The 20,612-nt window shown below is 43.8% G+C and overlaps 1 protein-coding gene across 1 annotated transcript in view; it reads right to left on the bottom strand.

Annotated features, from left to right (window-relative positions):
* Window positions 1-9,918, bottom strand: part of LOC309543547 (uncharacterized protein) — a gene marked incomplete at its 3' end in the record, with an annotated part of 142,719 nt that extends 132,801 nt beyond the window's left edge. Inside the window, exon 1 of the mRNA XM_082242968.1 lies at window positions 9,754-9,918. Within this exon, the coding sequence (XP_082099094.1) occupies window positions 9,754-9,823 (70 nt within the window). The 5' untranslated portion in view covers window positions 9,824-9,918. The remainder of the gene's footprint in view (window positions 1-9,753) is intronic.
* Window positions 9,919-20,612: the final 10,694 nt, after the last annotated feature.

Genomic DNA, 20,612 nt, shown 5'->3' with positions numbered 1-20,612 from the left:
GTGGGTGTGGTTACTGAAAGCCAGTGACATCACTTCCGGGGAGGGGCAATGTTCCTGTGTAGCCAGTGTGTATACACGGAATGGGAGGAGCTGATTATAGGTTCCTTGAAAAGGTACTTGCACTACTTGCACTACAAAGTCGTATCAAAGTTGCACTATAAATCGCAATATTGGAAAAATAGACTAAAGCTCCATTTCCACTAGTGCGACTTATCATAAGATTTTAGACACACAAAGTCGCATGACAAATCACAGCCCATTCATTTCAACGGCACCATTCCCATCTATGCGTTTTTGAAAAGGTGACTGCACTACTTTGATGCAACTTTTGATGCAACTTTGAACCAGAGAGTGTAAAGTTGGATCAAATACGCACTCTAAGTCGCAATAGTGAAAACGTAGACTAAAGCTCAGTTTCCACTAGTGCAACCCGTTCCCATCTATGCAACCTTGAAAATCAGCAACTTTTAAAAGGTACCTGCACTACTTTGATGCGACTTTGATCCATAGAGTGTAAAGTTGAATAAAGCTGCACTCCAAAGTCATACTCTAGCCTAGTGGCTATGTTTCCACTAGTGCGACTCTTAAGTTGTGTGATTAAGAGTGCAACTTTGAGTGCAGCTGTGATCCAACTTTACACTCTCTTGATCAAAGTTGCATCAAGGTAGTGCAGGCACCTTCTCAAAGTCGCTGATTTTCAAAGTGGCATAGATGGGAATGGGTGCCACTGAAATCAATGGGCTATGACTTGTCATGTGACTTAATGTGTCCAAAGTCACATGACAAGTCACACTGGTGGAAAGGGAGCCTAAAACTCATTACTCACATGTAATGAACAATAAAAATGGATCTGTATCCTTCTAAACTTTCAAAAACGTTCCTTTGTACTTTATTTCTTTCATATATTGTGCCGGTCACGTCACCCCCCTCCCCCTACCCCCTCTTTCCCTCTTTCTCTCTCTCATGTTCTGTGAAGGATAGTAGGGATGAGGGTGGGGCTGGACAGGTCTAGGCGTGCCTGTCTAAGAAAGACTGACAACCTTTTCAGGAAGTGGAAAACAGCTTATCAAATTGAGATAAAGGGAGATAGTGTTGTCGGTGAAGAACAGGAAGAAGCTGTTTGTCTAGCTTAAGACTTTCTAAGCTACACAAGCAGCTACCCCGAAAATGAATAACAACAAATATAAAGATATTTAAAGCGGAGTTCCGGGCACAGAAGTCAATTTTCAATAAGCATACCCCCGGGACAGTCAGGGCTAGCACATTCCACAATGGCTAGCCTCTGATCTGTCCCGGTGCGCACTTACCTTTTAGAAGAAATACTTACTTATAAAATTTCTTCCACAGCGTTTCCATCTCTCTTGTGGGCAGCTGAAGCCGGCGCGGTCCTCTTCTGTGTCTTCTTCCGCGTCCCAGAATGCACCTGCACCAGCCCCTCTCGTCACTTCCGGCGTCGCCCGGAAATGACGAGCGGGGCCGGTGCCGTCGCATTGATTCCTGTGAGCTATGACGTTCAGCTCCCAGGAATCATAGCGAGACAGGAAGTGACGGGGTGAGCCGCGGCTCCGAGGGAGGAAGTACCCTGAGGTGAGTATTTACGATCTTCAATTTAAAGGTGAGTGAACAAAAAAAAAAAAAAATAACTATCCAATTCCTTTTCAGGTCAGGTCTACCTAGCGGAGGGGCACAAAAAAAAATATTGTTTTTGTGCCCGGAACTCCGCTTTAATCACTTGTCGACCAGTTTTGCTGTTGCAGGCTGGCTCGACTGCGCGAAATGACAAAGCCCTACGTCGGTCGCACACATGGTGCTGGGGGGTGCGCTCCCGCCCCCCACTAGGCAGCGGGGATTCTGATCCACAGGACCGGCGGCCGCGATTGCCGCCGGGCACCTGTGATCGCTCCCCACTGAGAAAGTTGTAAACACTGCTGACCTTTCTTCTCTCTGAAATGATCACAGAGCGCCTGTGATCCTCCTATATAGGAGCACAGGTGTCTATGGTCATTTCCCAAGCCCATCACCCACACAGTTAGAAAACACTCCCCTAGGCTCACACTTAAGCCTTTGATCACCACTGTGTTAACCCCTTCCCTGCCAGTGTCATTTTTACAGTAACCGTGCATATTTTTAGCACTGATTACTGTAGTAATGTTACTGGTCCCCCCAAAAGTGTCATAAATGTCAGTTAGGGGTCTGATCTGTCCGCCGTAATGTCGCAGTCCTGCTAAAAATCACAGATCGCCGCCATTACTAGTAAAAATGTATAAAAAAAAATTACATAAATCTTTCCCCTAGTTTGCAGACGTGATAACTTTTGCGCAAACCAATCAATGACATCGCCCAGGATTCCCAGCTGTCGGTTTCCTATTCTTCAGACAGGAATTCTGTCATTTAGGTATGGGAGTGCAGTGTGTACACATCAGCAGGGGACAGTTCTTTGCGCATGACTGACCCTGGACTTATATTTCTGCACGCCAAGATTGATGTGGAGTTACTAATGCGGACATTAAAAAACATGCATGTGTTTGCATTTTTTATTTTAAATAAAAGGCTTTTTTTTTAAATGTGTGTGTGTATATAACAACTTTCAACTCAACACTGTAACAATCTAAGATACACCCCCAGTGTTGAAAGGCATGTGGTCTGGTACAGGAAGAGGGGCAAAAACTCACTCACAGCTCTCTTTTATCAGTATTGAAGTGACTATGTATGTTTTTTTTTTTTTTTTAATGTACCTCAAACTTCTTTAAGTTCTGACTATTACATTTTTTTTTTTTTTTTTGCCACAAGGTTTTCAGCAGCCACAACGGGTTCCTTTTACTCAGCAGAACAATCAGTGTCAAATGATGTATTCTAAATATTTTATGCCAAAAGTGTTTACTGTATAATTGGTGTTTATCACTGTATTCTGTTCAAAAGCTGTTGGGTTTAGGCACTTTAAATAGGCTGGTGAAATTAAATTTGAAGTTAGCTAAACATATACAGTAAAACCTTGGATTGAGAGTAACTTGGTCTGAAAGTGTTTTGCAAGACCAGCAACATTTTTATACATTTTTTATAAATCTTGATAAACAAGCGATGTCTTCATATACAAGTATCGTAACGTCACAACTGAGTATAAAAGAGATAAGAGGCGCCTCTAAGAGTAGCAATATGGTTACATTTATTGAAGATACAACATTTACCAACTCACATGGTTGATGATTTAAAAAGGCACATCTAAGAATGCAGGCATCCGGGGTAAAGCTGTCCACATAAACCGTCCTTCTCGCCACCATCGACATCATCCCTTCCACGCTGCGCTCCACGATCGCTTTAAGCCATGCTTTCAGATCACTCTACTGCAGGGTAGTCTTCCCGGTAATGATTGGGGACTGACAGCGGAGAGAACCGGCGTTGCGGAGGACGGTCTATGTGGACAGCTTTACCTCAGATGCCTGCATACTTAAATGTGCCTCTTTTAATCACCAACCATGTGAGTTGCTTAATGTTGTACCTTATATAGTTACATAGTTAGTCAGGTTGAAAAAAGACACAAGTCCATCTAGCTCAACCAATAAAAAAGAAAAACACGCACGATCATACAATCTCATATACACAATCCTATATTCCCAGCTGATCCAGAGGAAGGCGAAAAACCCCAGCAAAGCATGATCCATTTTGTTTCAGCAGGGGAAAAAGTTCCTTCCTGATCCGCCCAGAGGCAATCGGATATTCCCTGGATCAACTTTACCTGTAAATATTAATTCCCATTTATATTATGTGTATCTAGGAAAGAATCCAGGCCTTTTTTAAAGCAATCTACTGAGCCAGCCAGAACCAACTCTTGAGGGAGTCAATTCCACATTTTCACAGCTCCTACTGTGACGAATCCTTCCCATAGTTGGAGGCAAAATCTCTTTTCCTCTAGACGGAAAGAGTGCCCCCTTGTCCTCTGTGATGTTGTTATATGGACCCCTTATGTATTTTTAGATTTTGATCTTATCCCCCCTTAATCTCCTCTTCTCAAGAAAGAATAAATTCAGTTCCTCTAATCTATCCTCATAGCTAAGCTCCTCCATGCCTCTTATCAGTTTGGTTGCCCTTCTCTGTACTACAGTTCCCCGATATCCTTTATGAGAACTGGCGCCCAAAACTGAACTGCATATTCCAGATGAGGTATTACTAATTATTTGTACAGGGGCAAAATATTATCTCTCTCTCTGGAGTCCATGCCTCCCTTAACACAAGAAAGGACTTTGCTCGCTTTGGAAACTGCAGCTTGGCATTGCATGCTATTATTAAAGGAGTTCTAAAGTCAGAAGGTTTTTAATCTTAATGCATTCTATGCATTAGGATAAAAAAAACTTCTGTGTATGGCAGCCTCCCAAGCACCCCCAAGCTGCTTGCTGTGGGGGCACTCGATAGTAGAGAGGGACCCGAGAAGCAGAGATGTATAGTAACGAAGTAGAACTACTTAAGTACTGTACTTAAGTACCGAAATGCGGTATCTGTACTTTCCTAGAGTAGAATTTTTTTCTCCTACTTCTACTTTTACTTCACTACATTTTTTCGATGATTTCGATACTTCTACTCCGATATATTTTTTTTGTGCTGCATCGTTACTCGTTACTTTTCTCTGCCTTTCCCTTTTTCTTTTTTGTTTGGTTTCCCTTCTTACTGCTCTCTCCTACTCTTTCAATTATCCTCCCTATTCTGCCTTCCCCCCTCCCCTCCCCTTTTCTATAGGAAGGCAAAGGTAAAGATACCCCCCTTTTTCATGGGTACCTGGTCTCTGGCCATTTGGGTAGCGTTGCTCCGCTCCAGGCTTCCGCTGGGCCGGCGTGGAGTGCTCCCACATGTGCCTCTCTGACATGTGTGGCGGCCTTAGGCCACTCCGCTCCTCCCCTCCTTGTCTCCATTCGCTGACGGGTCAGCGCTGGGAGGCGGGGATTCCGGCGGCCGCGCAGTAGAGGCACGTGCGCATGCGCAGTGCGATCGAGGCATTGGCGGCCATCTTGGTTAAGGGAAACATGGGGGGGTCTCTGATGTAAGGGGGGGCTTTGTGTGGGCGGTCTCTGATGTAAGGGGGCTCTGTGTGGGGGGGTCTCTGATGTAAGGGGGGTCTCTGATGTAAGGGGGGCTCTGTGTGAGAGGGCTCTGATGTAAGGGGAGCTCTGTGTGGAGGGGCTCTGATGTAGGGGGAGCTCTGTGGGGGGCTCTATGGGGGGGGGCTCTGATGTAAGGGGGGCTCTGTGGGGATGGTCTCTGATGTAAGGGGGCTCTGTGTTGGGGTATCTGATGTAAGGGGGGCTTTGTGTGAGGGGCTCTGATGTAAGGGGGGCTTTGTGTGAGGGGTCTCTAAAGTAAGGGGGCTTTGTGTGGGGGATCTCTGATGTAAGGGGGGCTCTGTGTGGAGGGTCTCTGATGTAAAGGGGGCTTTGTGTGGGGGGTCTTTGATGTAAGGGGGCTCTGTGTGGGGGTCTCTGATGTAAGGGGGCGCTGTGTGGGGGGTCTTTGATGTAAGGGGGCTCTGTGTGGGGGGTCTCTGGTGTAAGGGGGCTCTGTGTGGGGGTCTCTGATGTAAGGGGTCTCTGTGTGGGGGGGTCTCTGATGTGTGGGGGTCTCTGATGTAAGGGGGCTCTGTATGGGGGGGTCTCTGATGTAAGGGGGACTCTGTGTGGGAGGGCTCTGATGTGGGGGCTCTGACGTAAGGGGAGCTCTGTGTGGAGGGGCTCTGATGTAAGGGGAGCTCTGTGGGGGGCTCTATGGGGGGGGGCTCTGATGTAAGGGGGGCTCTGTGGGGATGGTCTCTGATGTAAGGGGGCTCTGTGTTGGGGTCTCTGATGTAAGGGGGGCTTTGTGTGAGGGGCTCTGATGTAAGGGGGGCTTTGTGTGAGGGGTCTCTAAAGTAAGGGGGCTTTGTGTGGGGATGGTCTCTGATGTAAGGGGGCTCTGTGTTGGGGTCTCTGATGTAAGGGGGGCTTTGTGTGTGGGGCTCTGATGTAAGGGGTCTCTGTGGGGGGGTCTCTGATGTAAGGGGAGCTCTGTGTGGGGGTCTCTGATGTAAAGGGGGCTCTGTATGGGGGTCTCTGATGTAAGGGGGCGCTGTGTGGAGGGTCTTTGATGTAAGGGGGCGCTGTGTGGGGGGTCTTTGGTGTAAGGGGGCTCTGTGTGGGGGTCTCTGGTGTAAGGGGGCTCTGTGTGGGGGTCTCTGATGTAAGGGGTCTCTGTGTGGGGGGTCTCTGATGTGTGGGGGTCTCTGAAGTAAGGGGGCTCTGTATGGGGGGGGGTCTCTGATGTAAGGGGGACTCTGTGTGGGAGGGCTCTGATGTGGGGGCTCTGATGTAAGGGGAGCTCTGTGTGGAGGGGCTCTGATGTAAGGGGAGCTTTGTGGGGGGCTCTATGGGGGGGGCTCTGATGTAAGGGGGGCTCTGTGGGGATGGTCTCTGATGTAAGGGGGCTCTGTGTTGGGGTCTCTGATGTAAGGGGGGCTTTGTGTGAGGGGCTCTGATGTAAGGGGGGCTTTGTGTGAGGGGTCTCTAAAGTAAGAGGGCTTTGTGTGGGGATGGTCTCTGATGTAAGGGGGCTCTGTGTTGGGGTCTCTGATGTAAGGGGGCTTTGTGTGGGGGGCTCTGATGTAAGGGGGCTCTGTGGGGGGGTCTCTGATGTAAGGGGAGCTCTGTGTGGGGGGGGGCTCTGATGTAAAGGGGGCTCTGTATGGGGGTCTCTGATGTAAGGGGGCTCTGTGTGGGGGGTCTTTGATGTAAGGGGGCTCTGTGTGGGGGGTCTCTGATGTAAAGGGGGCTCTTTGTGGGGGCTGGGGGGTCTCTGCTGTAAGGGTGCTCTGTGTGTGGGGTCTCTGATGTAAGTGGGGCCTCTGTGGGGGGTTTCTGTTGTAAGGGGGCTCCATTGGGGGTCTCTGATGTAAGGGGGGTCTCTAATGTAAGGGGGGCTATGTTTGTAGTGATCATAAAAAAGAAAAGTCAAATGAAGTGCAAAAAAAGTGCAAGAAAAAATGTGCAGGGCGCTGGTGGGGGCGCCACAGGATCAGCTCGCACAGGGCGCTTGAACACCTAAGGCAGGCCCTGGTTGGGAGGTTCTCTTTCCCATTAACAGCAGATATGAAATGATATTCATCTTGTTTTGTCACATATATATATTTGAAGATTCACAATATTTTGAACTTTTTATTGACTTAGATTTCATACACTCTTCCTTTATTTCATTATTGGAATATATTGTTGTATATCACATTGGTTTATATATGATTTTGCGCACCAATAAGCTGTGGAGAAAAAAAAACAGGCAGGGAAGAGAAGGAGGGATGCTTTAAAAGGGGAAGGGAGGGACATACTTTATCTGTTTTTTGTTTACAAAAAGTTACAGCCTAAGGAATTGTGATTGTCCTTTAGGTTAATCATTTGAATATGACGTTCAAACTTTTGACTTCTTTCTTTAATAACTACATAACACAGTACTTCTACTTCTAGTACTTGAGTAGAATTTTTTTTTCAAAACTACTGGTACTTTTTACTTTTAGTACTTAAGTAGCAATTTTTTTGAAAAAACTACTTGCAATACTTGAGTAAAAAAAATGTTGAATACTTTAGTACTTCCACTTAAGTAACTTTTTCTGCGAGCACTTCCACTTCTACTTAAGTCATTTTTTGATCGAGCACTTGTACTTTTACTCAAGTAGAAATTTCGAGTACTTTATACAAGTCTGCCGAGAAGAGGAGGATCTGGGCTGCTCTGTGCAAAACCAACTGCACAGAGGAGGTAAGTATAACATGTTTGTTATAAAAAAAAAAGAGAGACTTTACAATCACTTTAAGCTTATGATTTAACAAAACCCCCAGATCCTTCTCCATTAAGGATTCCCCCAGTTGTACTCCCCCTAGTATGTATGATGCATGCATATTCTTAGTCCCCAAGTGCATAACTTTACATTCATCAACATTAAACCTCATTTGCCACATAGTTGCCCAATTAAACAGTGCATTGAGGTCGGCTTGTAAATTGGAAATATCCTGTGAGGAAGTTATTCATCTGCAAAGACCTTAATTAAATGTAAACATTGCTACACTTAGAGGCGCCTCTCTTCTCTTTTATACTCTGTAGTTCCTGTTGGATTTTGCTTCTAATCCTCTTGTGGAGGCGCCATTTGTGGATGGACATTTTATGGTTACACAACCTATCACATTGCTATAATCTTTTTTATATGGACTATAAACTGAAGGACTTATGATTATGAATAAATGGTTGTAGAAAAAATCATCTGATTTTCTATTATTTCTATAGGCAAATTCACTTTGATATAAGAGTGCTTTGGATTACAAGCATGTTTCCAGAACAAATTATGCTCGCAATCCAAGGTTTTACTGTATACATAAATGAACATAAAAATGATAATTCTTTCTGTATATACAGTATTTTAAACAAATTTTATAATATGCCTCTTGTAGAACCACGCCCATGCCCCATCCATAAATAAAGTATACAATGGAAAATACATGGGTCATGGGACTTAAGATGAGGCAACACACAAAATAAGCATATTAATACTTTTATTACATGGTAAAAAAAATAGATTTAATGGTACAATCAAATGATAGACATCAAATTATTATATATAATGAGCTAATCAACAATCAATAAATAGGTATAAAAATATAATTACATGTTCATTGCAGTATAGGCATAAATATTCTCGCATATTAAAATAATCGCTTGTCATCCAAACACTCTACGCGTTTCCTGGAGCTATATTTATAAAAATATAATTACATATTCATCGCAGTATAGGCATAAATATTATCGCATAATAAAATAATTGCTTGTCATTCTAACACTCAAAATTGTTATATATAATGAGCTAAATCACAATCAATAAATAGGTATAAAAATATAATTTCATATTCATCACAGTATAGGCATAAATATTGTCGCATATTAAAATAATCGCTTGTCATCAAAACACTATACGCGTTTCCTGGAACTGGTCCACACTTCAGGAGTAGATGCAAGAAATATATAGATCAGCTCAAAAAGAATAATAAAAAAACTGAAGGAAAAAATAAAAATAATAATAAAAATAATAAAATCAGCAGCCATGGAGCAGGGGATCAAGGAGAAACGCCTATCCAAGGGACTGTGGCGGAGTAACCCAATGGGACTCCTGGGCAAACAGAGGGTGGACCAGGTAACAAGAGTCCAAAGTAAGAGAAGTTGTAATAGCGCCTCCAGGCTGTATCTATCTGAATGTTGTTGATGTAAAGACCCATAATAGAAATGTGAATAAGGATACCATCCCAATAAGAAGATCAAGGAAAGCCCCAATGGTCTGATAATAAACACCCAGTGGTGCCGAGAGGCTATGGGTGGGTGATCATCAAACGCCACGCAAAGGCTGGGCTCAGCGTATGTTTTCCACCTACAATGACTTCTTGGATGTACATCAAATAGTGCATCTGGATTTTCTATTTTTTTTTTTTTTAGTAGCTATGCTACTGGCATATATTTTATATGCAGATCAGCAAAAACAGCTGGCAAAAAGCAAATAGCAAAGTTCTCAAGTGTAACAATTTAGTTGGAAGTAAGGTTCCAGGTGAACACAAGTAAAACATTTTTTACTTCATGGATTTTATTAGTAAATGTAGTGTGTATGATCATTTATGTAAATGTCTGCAACTGTGATGTGGTGTCCAGTCAGGAATTTTGCCAGTTCTTTTGTAACTTTTGTCTACAATCCCCCCTAATTATAGCACTTACCTTCACAGATTAGGAAGATGCATGCAGCGGTGAGTAGATAGAAGAGGTGTACTGTTACTGGCTGCTTCATGCTGGAGGTTACAATCTTGCATATGATTGAACTGTGTATAATACGGAGACTTTACCCAGTGATACTTATAAATACCCCACAGATCTGTACGTTACAACTACCAATCTTATCTCGGCAATCTGCCTTTTTGATACACATCTCTCAATGGTAACTCTTTCACAATTGTCATGATTGCATCATTTAGAACTATACACATCTCTCAATGGTAACTCTTTCACAATTGTCATGATTGAATCATTTAGAACTGTAAAGTGTACACTAACAATAACTGATCGAAAAAATGAGGCACAGAATGTCTATGATAGAATTTGAGTTATTGGTATTTTCTTTATTTTTATACTTTTTCTTTTGTGCCACAAAGCATTATACAGTAGGGCTTACAGCAGTGGAGGCCCGTCCATTGGGGGCGCAGGGGCGCCACCCCCCCCATCCATGCATCCGGCCCCCTAATCTACATGCAGGGCGCTGGACGCATGGATTCCAATTGGGTTTTTTTTTTTTTTTTAAGCACCTGATTAGAGCCAGAGGCTCTAATAGGCTTCAAAAAAGGGTGTAAAACAATATTAAAACAGCGCTACCAGATATATAAGACTAAATATAAGGTGCACTAAAGTTCTCTAAAATATTGATAAAAAAAGTGCATCAATGCTGACAAAAAATATATATGCTCATAAACTCACATAAATGAATGCAAATAAAGTGCCACATACATGGTTAAAGTGCAGAAAATATGCAATGAATATAAAGTGCCAAGATGTGCAAAAAAGTGCAAAACAAATATATAGATAAAGTGCAGTCCAAAAAAAGTGAATAGTCCACTTGTATATAAAGTGCTGAATATCGTGCTCCACACAAAAAAGGTGCCCAGTGCTTCAAAAGAACCCTCTTGGGATCCACTCACCAGACTTAGGAAAATCAAGAGCCTTATGTATGACAAGCAACACCTCCAGATTAGCCTCCAGCCTCAGATACCGGATGCTGTAAAGCCTTGGTGTCCCCCAGGATAACAATGGGAATAAGCCTCGAAAGAACCTTCATATGCCTCCAAGATACCTTTGCACATAGGGTCTCAGACAAAAGAAGGGGAAGGAGCCGCAAATATTGAAGCCAGTAGGGTAATTTTATTGTAAAAAGGTATAAAACATTACTCACAAACAAACAAATTTTCATAGCATGTTGTTAAGATCGGTAGTCACCATCAGCCGATACACTTCCGGGTACGCTGCCGGCGTGCGTTCCACGGTGGTTTGCGGAAGTGATGTGGTGTGACGTGTAGCTAACAGGAAATTACGTCAACACGTTTCGCCCGCCTATCTTGGCCGTCATCAAGGACATCACTTCCTGTAGCAGCGGAACCTATTTATACTAGACTGACGTTCGCTTAAGCCAATTGGGAAAGGAGAACGCCTATTGTATTCAGATCGCTTCCTGTAATTTACAAAAGAGCGCTGGGTGTCCCCATAGCAAACAGGAAGAATACTACCATGCTAACCAGCAATAGGCATTAAAATTTAATATGGCAAAGTTGCTATCAATAGTCCACCACCTCACTTTCTTCCCAACTATAAACTATAAACATTTTCATAAACAAATCCAATTATTTATAACATAATAAGAACAAGGAGAATGATCGATTGGAGAGGAGAGAAATCTATGTAAAATCCATTCCTGTTATTTGTTATGTCAAACAGGAAATAAAATATGGTCTTTAACGGGAGATTTGTTCAAATAAAATATTAAAATAAAGTATAATGTTCTCTCCAGTAAAACATCTCTCTAAAAATGGTATAAAATAGCATACATTATTCTATCCAATACATCACCTCTCTTATCATTTAAAATACATATCAGACATAAAAATAATATTAAAATTCCAAGATATAAAAATGCATTATAATACTATTCTCATTGTGTGGAAAACCTATTAATATGACAAAAAATTTGAAATAAAAAATAGAAATAAAAATAAATGAAAATAAAAATAATAAAATAAAAATAAAGATAAATAGAAATAAATATAAAAAATAAAAAATAAATAAAAATAAAATTAAGAATAAAAATAAAAATAAAAATGAAAATAAATAAAATTAAAATATAAATAAAAATAAAATATTTTATTTATTCTATTTAAGGATTTTCCTTGTTGTGCCAAGGGTTGAAAAAAGCAGTCCAAATACTCGCCGACTCTGGAAAATAGGGAGTCAACCCCGCTAATTATAGGTCTCCCTGGGGGTTTGTTCAAGCGGGGGGGGGGGTTGACTCCCTATTTTCAAGAGTCGGCGAGTATTTGGACTGCGTTTTCAACCCTTGGCACAACAAGGAAAATCCTATTTAAGGGATAGTAAGCACCTTATGGGAATAATTAGCGGCATGGAAATAGATGAAGAGGATTTATTAGTAAGTATAGATGTGAACTCACTCTATACAAACATCCAACAAGATCATGCCTTAGAAGCAACAAAATGGGCCCTTGATTCAACCAAATTAAGAGAAAACAAAAGGAGTTCCTTTAGCAAGCACTTGATCTAGCAATGAGTCATTGTAACCAACAAGCGGATATGTTGATAGGACGGTTAAAGGAGAAGGGATACAAATCTAAGGAACTTCATAAGATTAAAGAAAACATAAGAATGATCGACCGGAAAAAATTATTGAAAGACAAGGAATCCAGTTCCAACAATACGGATGGTTATGGTTTGGCTTTTATGACGGGTTTTACAAGGCAACACAAAGAACTGGAACGCATAATAAGGAGACATTGGCCTTTGCTTTTAAAAGACAATATTTTAAAAACTTTTTTACCTACCAGACCCAAGTTTATATACACCAAACCGAAAACATTGAGATTGAAATTGGCACACAATGTAGTCAATCCTCCTGAAAAAACTTGCACTTTTCTGGATCAGACTGGTTTTTATAGTTGTGGAAGATGTGTAATTTGTAAGACTTCTAGGTACCGCAAAAGGAAAACTTTGGAATTTAAATCACAGGTGAATGGAACAATATACGATTAATAAATTAATTACTTGTGCATCTACCCATGTTACCTATTTGCTGTCATGCCCTTGTGGGTATCAGTATGTGGGTAGAACCACGAGGGAACTACGGGTTAGACTACGGGAACATGTCAGTAATATTAGATTCGCCACCACAGTGTGTCTGATCATTTTAGATTGATGCACAACTGCGATCCTAGGGGCATCACCTTTTGCGGCATAGACAAGGTTGAAGCCCACTGGAGGGGAGGGAACCTTAAGAGAGCAATTTCTCGTAATGAGAGTCAGTGGATACACCGTTTGAGGACCCTCCAACCTGAGGGGCTCAACATTGATCTGGATCTTAATTGTTTTTTATCTAATTGGTAATTTTTCACTGGGCACCTTTTTTGTGTGGAGCATGATATTTAGCACTTTATATACAAGTGGACTATTCACCTTTTTTTTGGACTGCACTTTATCTATATATTTGTTTTGCACTTTTTTGCACATCTTGGTACTTTATATTCATTGCATATTTTTTGTACTTTAACCATGTATGTGGCACTTTATTTGCATTCATTTATGTGAGTTTATGAGCATATATATTTTTTGTCAGCATTGATGCACTTTTTTTATCAATATCTTAGAGAACTTTGGTGCACCTTATATTTATTCTTATATACCTGGTAGCACTGTTTTAATATTGTTTTACACTGTTTTCTTTTCTAAGTGCACAGCAGCTGCAGGCAATATTTACACGTATTTATTTAGCGCGGGTTTAATATCATTTTTTCACACTTCAAAAAAGGGTAGGCTCGGGGAGCAGAGCACTGTGACCTGAACCCACCCAGTTGTGTGACAATAGCAAATGAATATTCGCTATTGCCACACGGATTCTCCTCCCGGCCAATCAGGAAGCGGGTCCTGAGACCTGTTTCCCGATTGGCCAACAGGAGAAGGAATGCTATGCTATTGGCCATGAAGGGGGGAGGAGACGGCCACAGAGAAGGGACGCGAAGGAGCCTAAGGGGGAAGCTGCCGCCACCTGTCATATGGTGGTGCAGGCTGGAGTGATATGGGGGGGGGGGGTTGCAGACGGACCTGATGGAGCACCAGCCACGACGGTTTACAGTGAATATGTACTGTATAGCATTATAAACAGTGTATAGCATTATAAACACTCACATCAAACAGATCAAAACCCACAACGAGGCTCTCCGTTGAAGTCCTCTGACGAAATGCGTTAGGGCGGTGACTTGCGCGGTCACCCAGGCAATGGTCCCCAGGCGTGCATTTTATATCTGGCGGTACTTCTCTATGTGCGTTTTTTACTCCCTCCTATGCACTACGTCTATGAGGTTATCACAGCCGCGAGTAGGGCTCTCAGAGCTCTAGTATCTGGATGGTCCGGACGTGATTTGGATATCTTTGCAGGCTCATATTGCAGTGGGATCTGGTAAGCGTGTTTATTTTGGGTGATTCACACGTGGTGAGGTGAAGGGACACAGTGTCAGCTTATGTTCCACACCGGAGATATATCCCTCACTGGGATCCCGCAAGAACTCTGCTTGTGACGGACTCCACTATTGGACTTCTCTCTATTTTATATGTTAATACATGTGATTTTAGAGACATTCATTTAGACTGAGTTTATTATGGTCATAGCTCTGCTTGTGTATATTGATTAAGATTCTTCATGATTGATATGCACCTTTCATTTATTTATTAGTTTTATTTAGGCGGCAGCTGTTTGAGTCAAAGTGTTTGTGTGACGGTGCACACCAACTTCTTGGTAGTGAAGAGCGCTGGGTGATTGAGTTTTAAGCTTACCTTGGTTCTCAGTCCTTCTTTTGATATTATATTTACTTGTTTTAAACTTATTTTTTACATTTCTTCAGTTGCTTCCTGGATTCTAGCCTAGGCCAAAATTATGTTTTTCATCCCAGGAGCCTTCATGGGCATTTTTTTTCATCTGGAGGAGGGGTTTTCTCAGCTAAGCACACCCTGCTACCTGCATTTCTGTGCTAAGGGCAGATGGATTCCAGGAAGTATGAATTCTATGTAACACTACTCCCTTGGGAGCTGCTGGTTACGGATTCCCCTGGGTTAGCCATAGCAACAACATCACGGTTTAGCATTTTCAAAGTGCTTGGCTCAGTCAAGGGGTTTTGGTTTTCTGTAGTTTTATTTGAGAACTTGGATAGGAGAAGGGATGAATGGGATACACCAACTTGAATAAACTATGCACAATTAGCTGGGACGTCTAGATATAACTGCTTCACCTTGTCACTAGCAGTGAAGAAGAATTTAATGAACTCGTATTGCTTTGTGAATCGCTCTTCAGGGCCCAACTAGGCACCTTTATCCCTATTCCTCAGGGTTCTACATGGCACCCCCTTTACTGTACTTTTCTCTGTATGAGCTAGCTCCTTGATCACTGGAGGGGTCTCCTTCCTGGGCCGACCATTTGGCAAGTCCCTTAGTACTCACGGACACTATTTTTCTCGAGAGACTCTGCCAGCAACTCCACCGTCAGCTACACTGGATCCTCTGCAGCTCCACACCTGGTTCACTAGGCCGACTGCCTGTGACCACCTTCCTCATACACAGCAGGAGGAGAAACCAGCCATCTGCCTCCTCCTGGGACTCTGCTTCTGGCCAAAAGACCCCCTGTAACATGTCCCCCTGGCTTTTATGAGCAATCCCAGGATGCATTGCAAGAATGCCCTCCCACTGGAACTCCCACAAAAGCCAATGTGTCACTGGACGGGTTTCCTCCACTGTCCAACAAGCTCCCTCATTGGATACAGTAGGGACACTCCCTCAGACCCAGTGAATCACACCTGGAGACATGCAACAGGTAACCTAACAGATCAGGCTCCCCTTATAAGCAGAAGGAGCAATGGATGCTTTTTTCTAGCACAGCTACCTATGAGGGTGCTACATCTACATGGATCATCTGCCCTTACTCAAGATGGCTGTCACTAGAAATGTTAGGGTGGTGTTTTTCAAAGGGATTTCTGGACAAAATAAAGCATTTTGACATTAATGGGTGAGTTTGCTTGAAATATTAAAAAATAATTAAACAGCATTTTCAGTTTGTGGTGCTCAGATATAGTTATGATCTGCTTTAAATGCATCTTCTAGACATTTAAAAATGCATGATCTTAAAGAGCCCTAAGACCATGTACTGACAACTTTATAAATCCAGCAGAGATAGTATTTTGTAAGACGAGAGAAGACACTTGCATCTGCAATCAGGCCACTTGGAAAGACTCCAAATGATGTGATTCCTCTGAGCACTCCATTGCAGATTAATGGACCTCCTGCATCTTCCTGGGAAAAAATAAACAATATCAACATGTCAGATAATGCTGAAATAAATCTTGATACATGTAGTGCCAGGGGTGTATCATGAAATCAGTAGGCCCGTGTACAAGATAAAAAATGGGCCCCAGGCAAAAAAGCGGCGCCGCAGCGAAATGTAAAATTAAATTGTGTTAAATATTGGGCATGGCTTAAGGGGGTGTGGTTTAATAGAGTCTGAGATGCCTTACATTGTGCAGAAAGTGGTAATGTTAAATAGGGAATGTACAGTGCGGAGTGTACAGCGGTGTGTAGTATGTGCGGGAGAGGGGTGTAGAGTGTATGGAGGTGGGAAGAGATATTTTTTTATGACCTAACCCTACTTTAAACTTCTCCAAAACTTTATCCCTGACCTGTCTGGTGTGTTCCTTGACCTTCTGATGCTGTTTGTTTACTAAGATTCTCTAACAAATCTCTGAGGACTTCACAGAACAGCTGTATTTACACTGAGATTAAATGACACACAGGTGGACTCTATTTACTAATTAGGTGACTTCTGAAGGCAATTGGTTTCACTAGATTTTAGTAAGGGGTATCAGAATAAAAGGGTACTGAATACAAATGCACTCCACACTTTTCAGATATTAATTTGTCAAAAAGTTTGAAAACCATTCATCATTTTCTTCCACTTGACAATTATGTGTGACTTTGTGTTGGTCTATCACAAAAATTCCCAATAAAATACATTTACGTTTTGGTTGTAAAATGACAAAATGTGGAACAATTAAATGGGTATAAATACTTTTTCAAGGAACTGTATATATTATGTTTAGCTAGCTTCAAATTGAATTTCACCAGTCTATATAAAGTGCCACAACCCAATAGCTTTTGATCTGAAGTGTTAAAAACCAGTTAAACAACAAACACATTTGGCATAAAATATTTAGAAAGCTTCATTTGACATTAATTGTTCTGCTGAACAAAATAGGGGAACATGTTGCGGTTGCCAAAGGCTTTGTGGTAAAAAAAAAAAATGTGTAATAAAACTAGTCAGAACCATAAAGAAGAAGTTTGTGGTAAGTTAAAAAAAAAGCACACATACTTCATTGCTGGTAAAAGAGAGCTGTAAATGAGTGCTTGCCCCTCTTCCTGTACCAGTCCAGACCACATGCCTTTCAACACTGTGAGTGTACCTTAGCAGAGCCTTGCACCTTGCTTAGTACCTTTTATTTCAATGTTAAGAGACAGACACCTCTTCCCCACCTACAGTTCCCCAAAATGGAAGGTAGGGGTAATGGGGGGAGGAGGGGGAAATATGGAGACCCCCTTTATAATTAGGGAGAGACCAAACATCTGCCCAGGGGAATGAGTACAGGGGTATGTTTGTACCTATTCCAAAAAAAGAGTAAAAAGTTGTTATACACATTAAATAAAAAAGTCATTTATTTAAAATAAAATGCAAATAAATACTTAGCTGTTTTCAAAGTATTTTTTAATGTCCACAAAAGTAACTCCACATCAATCATGGTGTTCAGCAATATAAGTCCAGGGTCAGTCGTGTGCAAAAAACGGTCCCCTGCTGACGTGTAAACACTTCACCCCCATACCTAACTGTCTGAAGAATAGGAAGCTGACAGCCGGGAATCCTGGGCAATGTCATTGACTAAATGTGGTCTGATGCCCTTTAGGGTTGAGCGGACACCTAGATGTCCGTGTTCGACGGGTTCGGCCGAACTTTAAAAAAAAGTCCGGGTCCGTGTCCCGGACTTTTACCGAACTTTTCCCGGACACCGAACCCCATTGAAGTCAATGGGGACCCGAACTTTAAGGCACTAAAATGGCTCTAAAACACCAAAGGAAAGGGCTAGAGTGCTGCAAATGGCAGCAAAACGTAATTAAGAGCATGGCAAGTGCTCTGCAAACAAATGTGGATAGGGAAATAACTTAAAACAACAAAAAAAAACAGAAAAATAAAACAATGTTCTTCTTCATCTCTGAAGGACGAGGCCCATATGGAGTAGGAGGGAGGTTGAGGTGGTGGTGGATGTGGCGGTGACATAGGCGTGCGCACAGGGTGTGCTGGGTGTGCCTGGGCACACCCTAATCACCTAGGGCACATAGCATTGCCAGTGAGGAGATGGGAAAGATCTCCCTGGGACCTGCTCTGCTCTATTTCTCCTTGCCTACAGGTACATGGCCCCGATACATTACTCTCCCTGCTGGCAAACACATGCATGTGTATTTCAACTTTGGGGTGCACACCTTAATGCAATAGGCTGCGCACACCTATGGGCGGTGTAGGTGGAAGCGGCGGTGGAGGAGGACCAGGGCCGGATTAACAGCATCATGGGCTTGGTGCTGAGGATTTTGAAGGGCCTTAGGGCCGTGCCTTGCCATGCACCCAGAGGAGGAAGGGTGCAGCCATGCATGCCTAATTCAACATGGGATGCTGTCTCTGAAGCCCATAAACACATCCATGCATCGCCAACTGTCCCTCCTTGTCCGGCCTTCACGCTGTGTGGGGAGGTTCTGAGGGTGCTGCCTGGGGAAGCGAGCATAGAAGCCAGACTTCTGTGTTTACAAGTGACAGAAGAGCGGTAACAGTGAATATGGCCAACCCGGGGCCTATATAAAAGGTAGGGGCCTGGAGCTGCAGCTCCAATAGACCCTACATTAATCTGGCCCTGAGGAGGAGGACGAGGTAGCCAACACTGCTTCTTTTCACAAATTTTAAATGAGGGTACACCCCAAAAGAGTGAGAAAGAGCAAAAATGGAACAATGGGTGGGTAAGGTCGGTATCCATTGCTATTCTGCATAAGGTACGGAAAAGTCCCGTGGGATCCATGCCTGGTTCATTTTAATGAACGTGAGCTTGTCCACATTGTCTCTGGACAGGCGGCTGCGCTTGTCTGTTATAACGCCCCCAGCCGTGCTAAATACCCGTTCAGATAATACACTGGCTGCAGGGCACGCCAGCACCTCCAAGGCGTAAAGGGCAAGCTCAGGCCATGTGCCCAATTTGGAGACCCAGAAGTTGAAGGGGGCAGACCCGTCATTCACTACATGTAGGCGTGTGCACACATACTGCTCCACCATGTTGGTAAAATGCTGCCTCCTGCTAAGACGTTCCATCTGAGCTGCTGGTGCTGCTGTTTGTTGTGGCGTGCTGACAAAGCTTTTCCACATTTCGGCCATGCTAACCCTGCCTTCTGAGGTGCTGGCGGTGCCCTGGTTGCGTTGGCGACCTCCTCCTCCTCCTCCTCTGCCTTGTGCTTCCACTGTGGCCCCACTGTCAGATGGGAATGCCAGCAGCATGGCGTCTACCAGCGTGCGCTTGTACTCGCGCATCTTGCGATCGCGCTCCAGTGAGTGAATTAAGGACGGTACGTTGTCCTTGTAACGGGGATCCAGCAGCGTGGCCACCCAGTAATCAGCACAAGTTAGAATGTGGGCAACTCGGCGGTCGTTGTGGAGACACTGCAGCATGTAATCGCTCATGTGTGCCAGGCTGCCCAGAGGCGACGAAAGGCTGTCCTCTGTGGGAGGTGTATGGTCCGTGTCCTCTGTATCCCCCCAGCCACGCACCAGTGATGGCCATGAGCTGGCCTGGGTGCCACCCTGCTGTGAACATGGTTCCATCTCCTCCTCCAGCTCCTCCTCCTCCTCATCCTCCTCATCCTCCAGAACTGTGCCCCTGCTGGACAATTGCGTCCCTGGCGTTTGCGTGTGCAGGAACCCACCCTCGGAGCCCCTTGCGAATGACTGCCCTGAAAGCCTTGGAAATGTTACCTCTTCATCCTCCTCCTCCTCCTCATCCTGTGCCACATCCTCTTCCATCATCGCCCGAATTGTTTTTTCAAGGAGGCATAGAAGTGGGATAGTTAAGCTGAGAACGGCGTCATTGCCACTGGCCATGTTGGTGGAGTACTCAAAACAGCGCAACAAGGCACACAGGTCTCGCATGGAGGCCCAGTTATTGGTGGTGAAGTGGTGCTGTTCCGCAGAGCGACTCACGCGTGCGTGCTGCAGCTGAAACTCCACTATGGCCTGCTGCTGCTCGCACAGTCTTTCCAGCATGTGCAAGGTGGAGTTCCACCTTGTGGGCACGTCACATATGAGGCGGTGAGCGGGAAGGCCGAAGTTACGCTGCAGCGCTGCCAGGCGAGCAGCAGCAGGGTGAGAACGCCGAAAGTGCGCACAAACGGCCCGCACTTTCTGCAGCAGCTCTGACATATCGGGGTAGTTTTTAAGGAACCTCTGCACCACCAAATTCAGCACATGCGCCAGGCAAGGGATGTGCGTCAAACCGGCTAGGCCCAGAGCTGCTATGAGATTTCGCCCGTTATCGCACACCACCAGGCCGGGCTTGAGGCTCGCTGGCAGCAACCACTCATTTGTCTGCTGTTCCATGCTCCTCCACAACTCCTGCGCGGTGTGTGGTTTGTCCCCCAAACAGGCAAGTTGTAAAACTGCCTGCTGTCGTTTACCCCTGGCCGTGCTGAAG

This window comes from Pelophylax lessonae (genome assembly GCF_965119305.1).
Source record: "Pelophylax lessonae genome assembly, chromosome: 1".
In the NCBI taxonomy this organism is placed as follows: Eukaryota; Metazoa; Chordata; class Amphibia; order Anura; family Ranidae; genus Pelophylax; species Pelophylax lessonae.
This window is presented reverse-complemented; position numbering and strand designations above follow the sequence as displayed.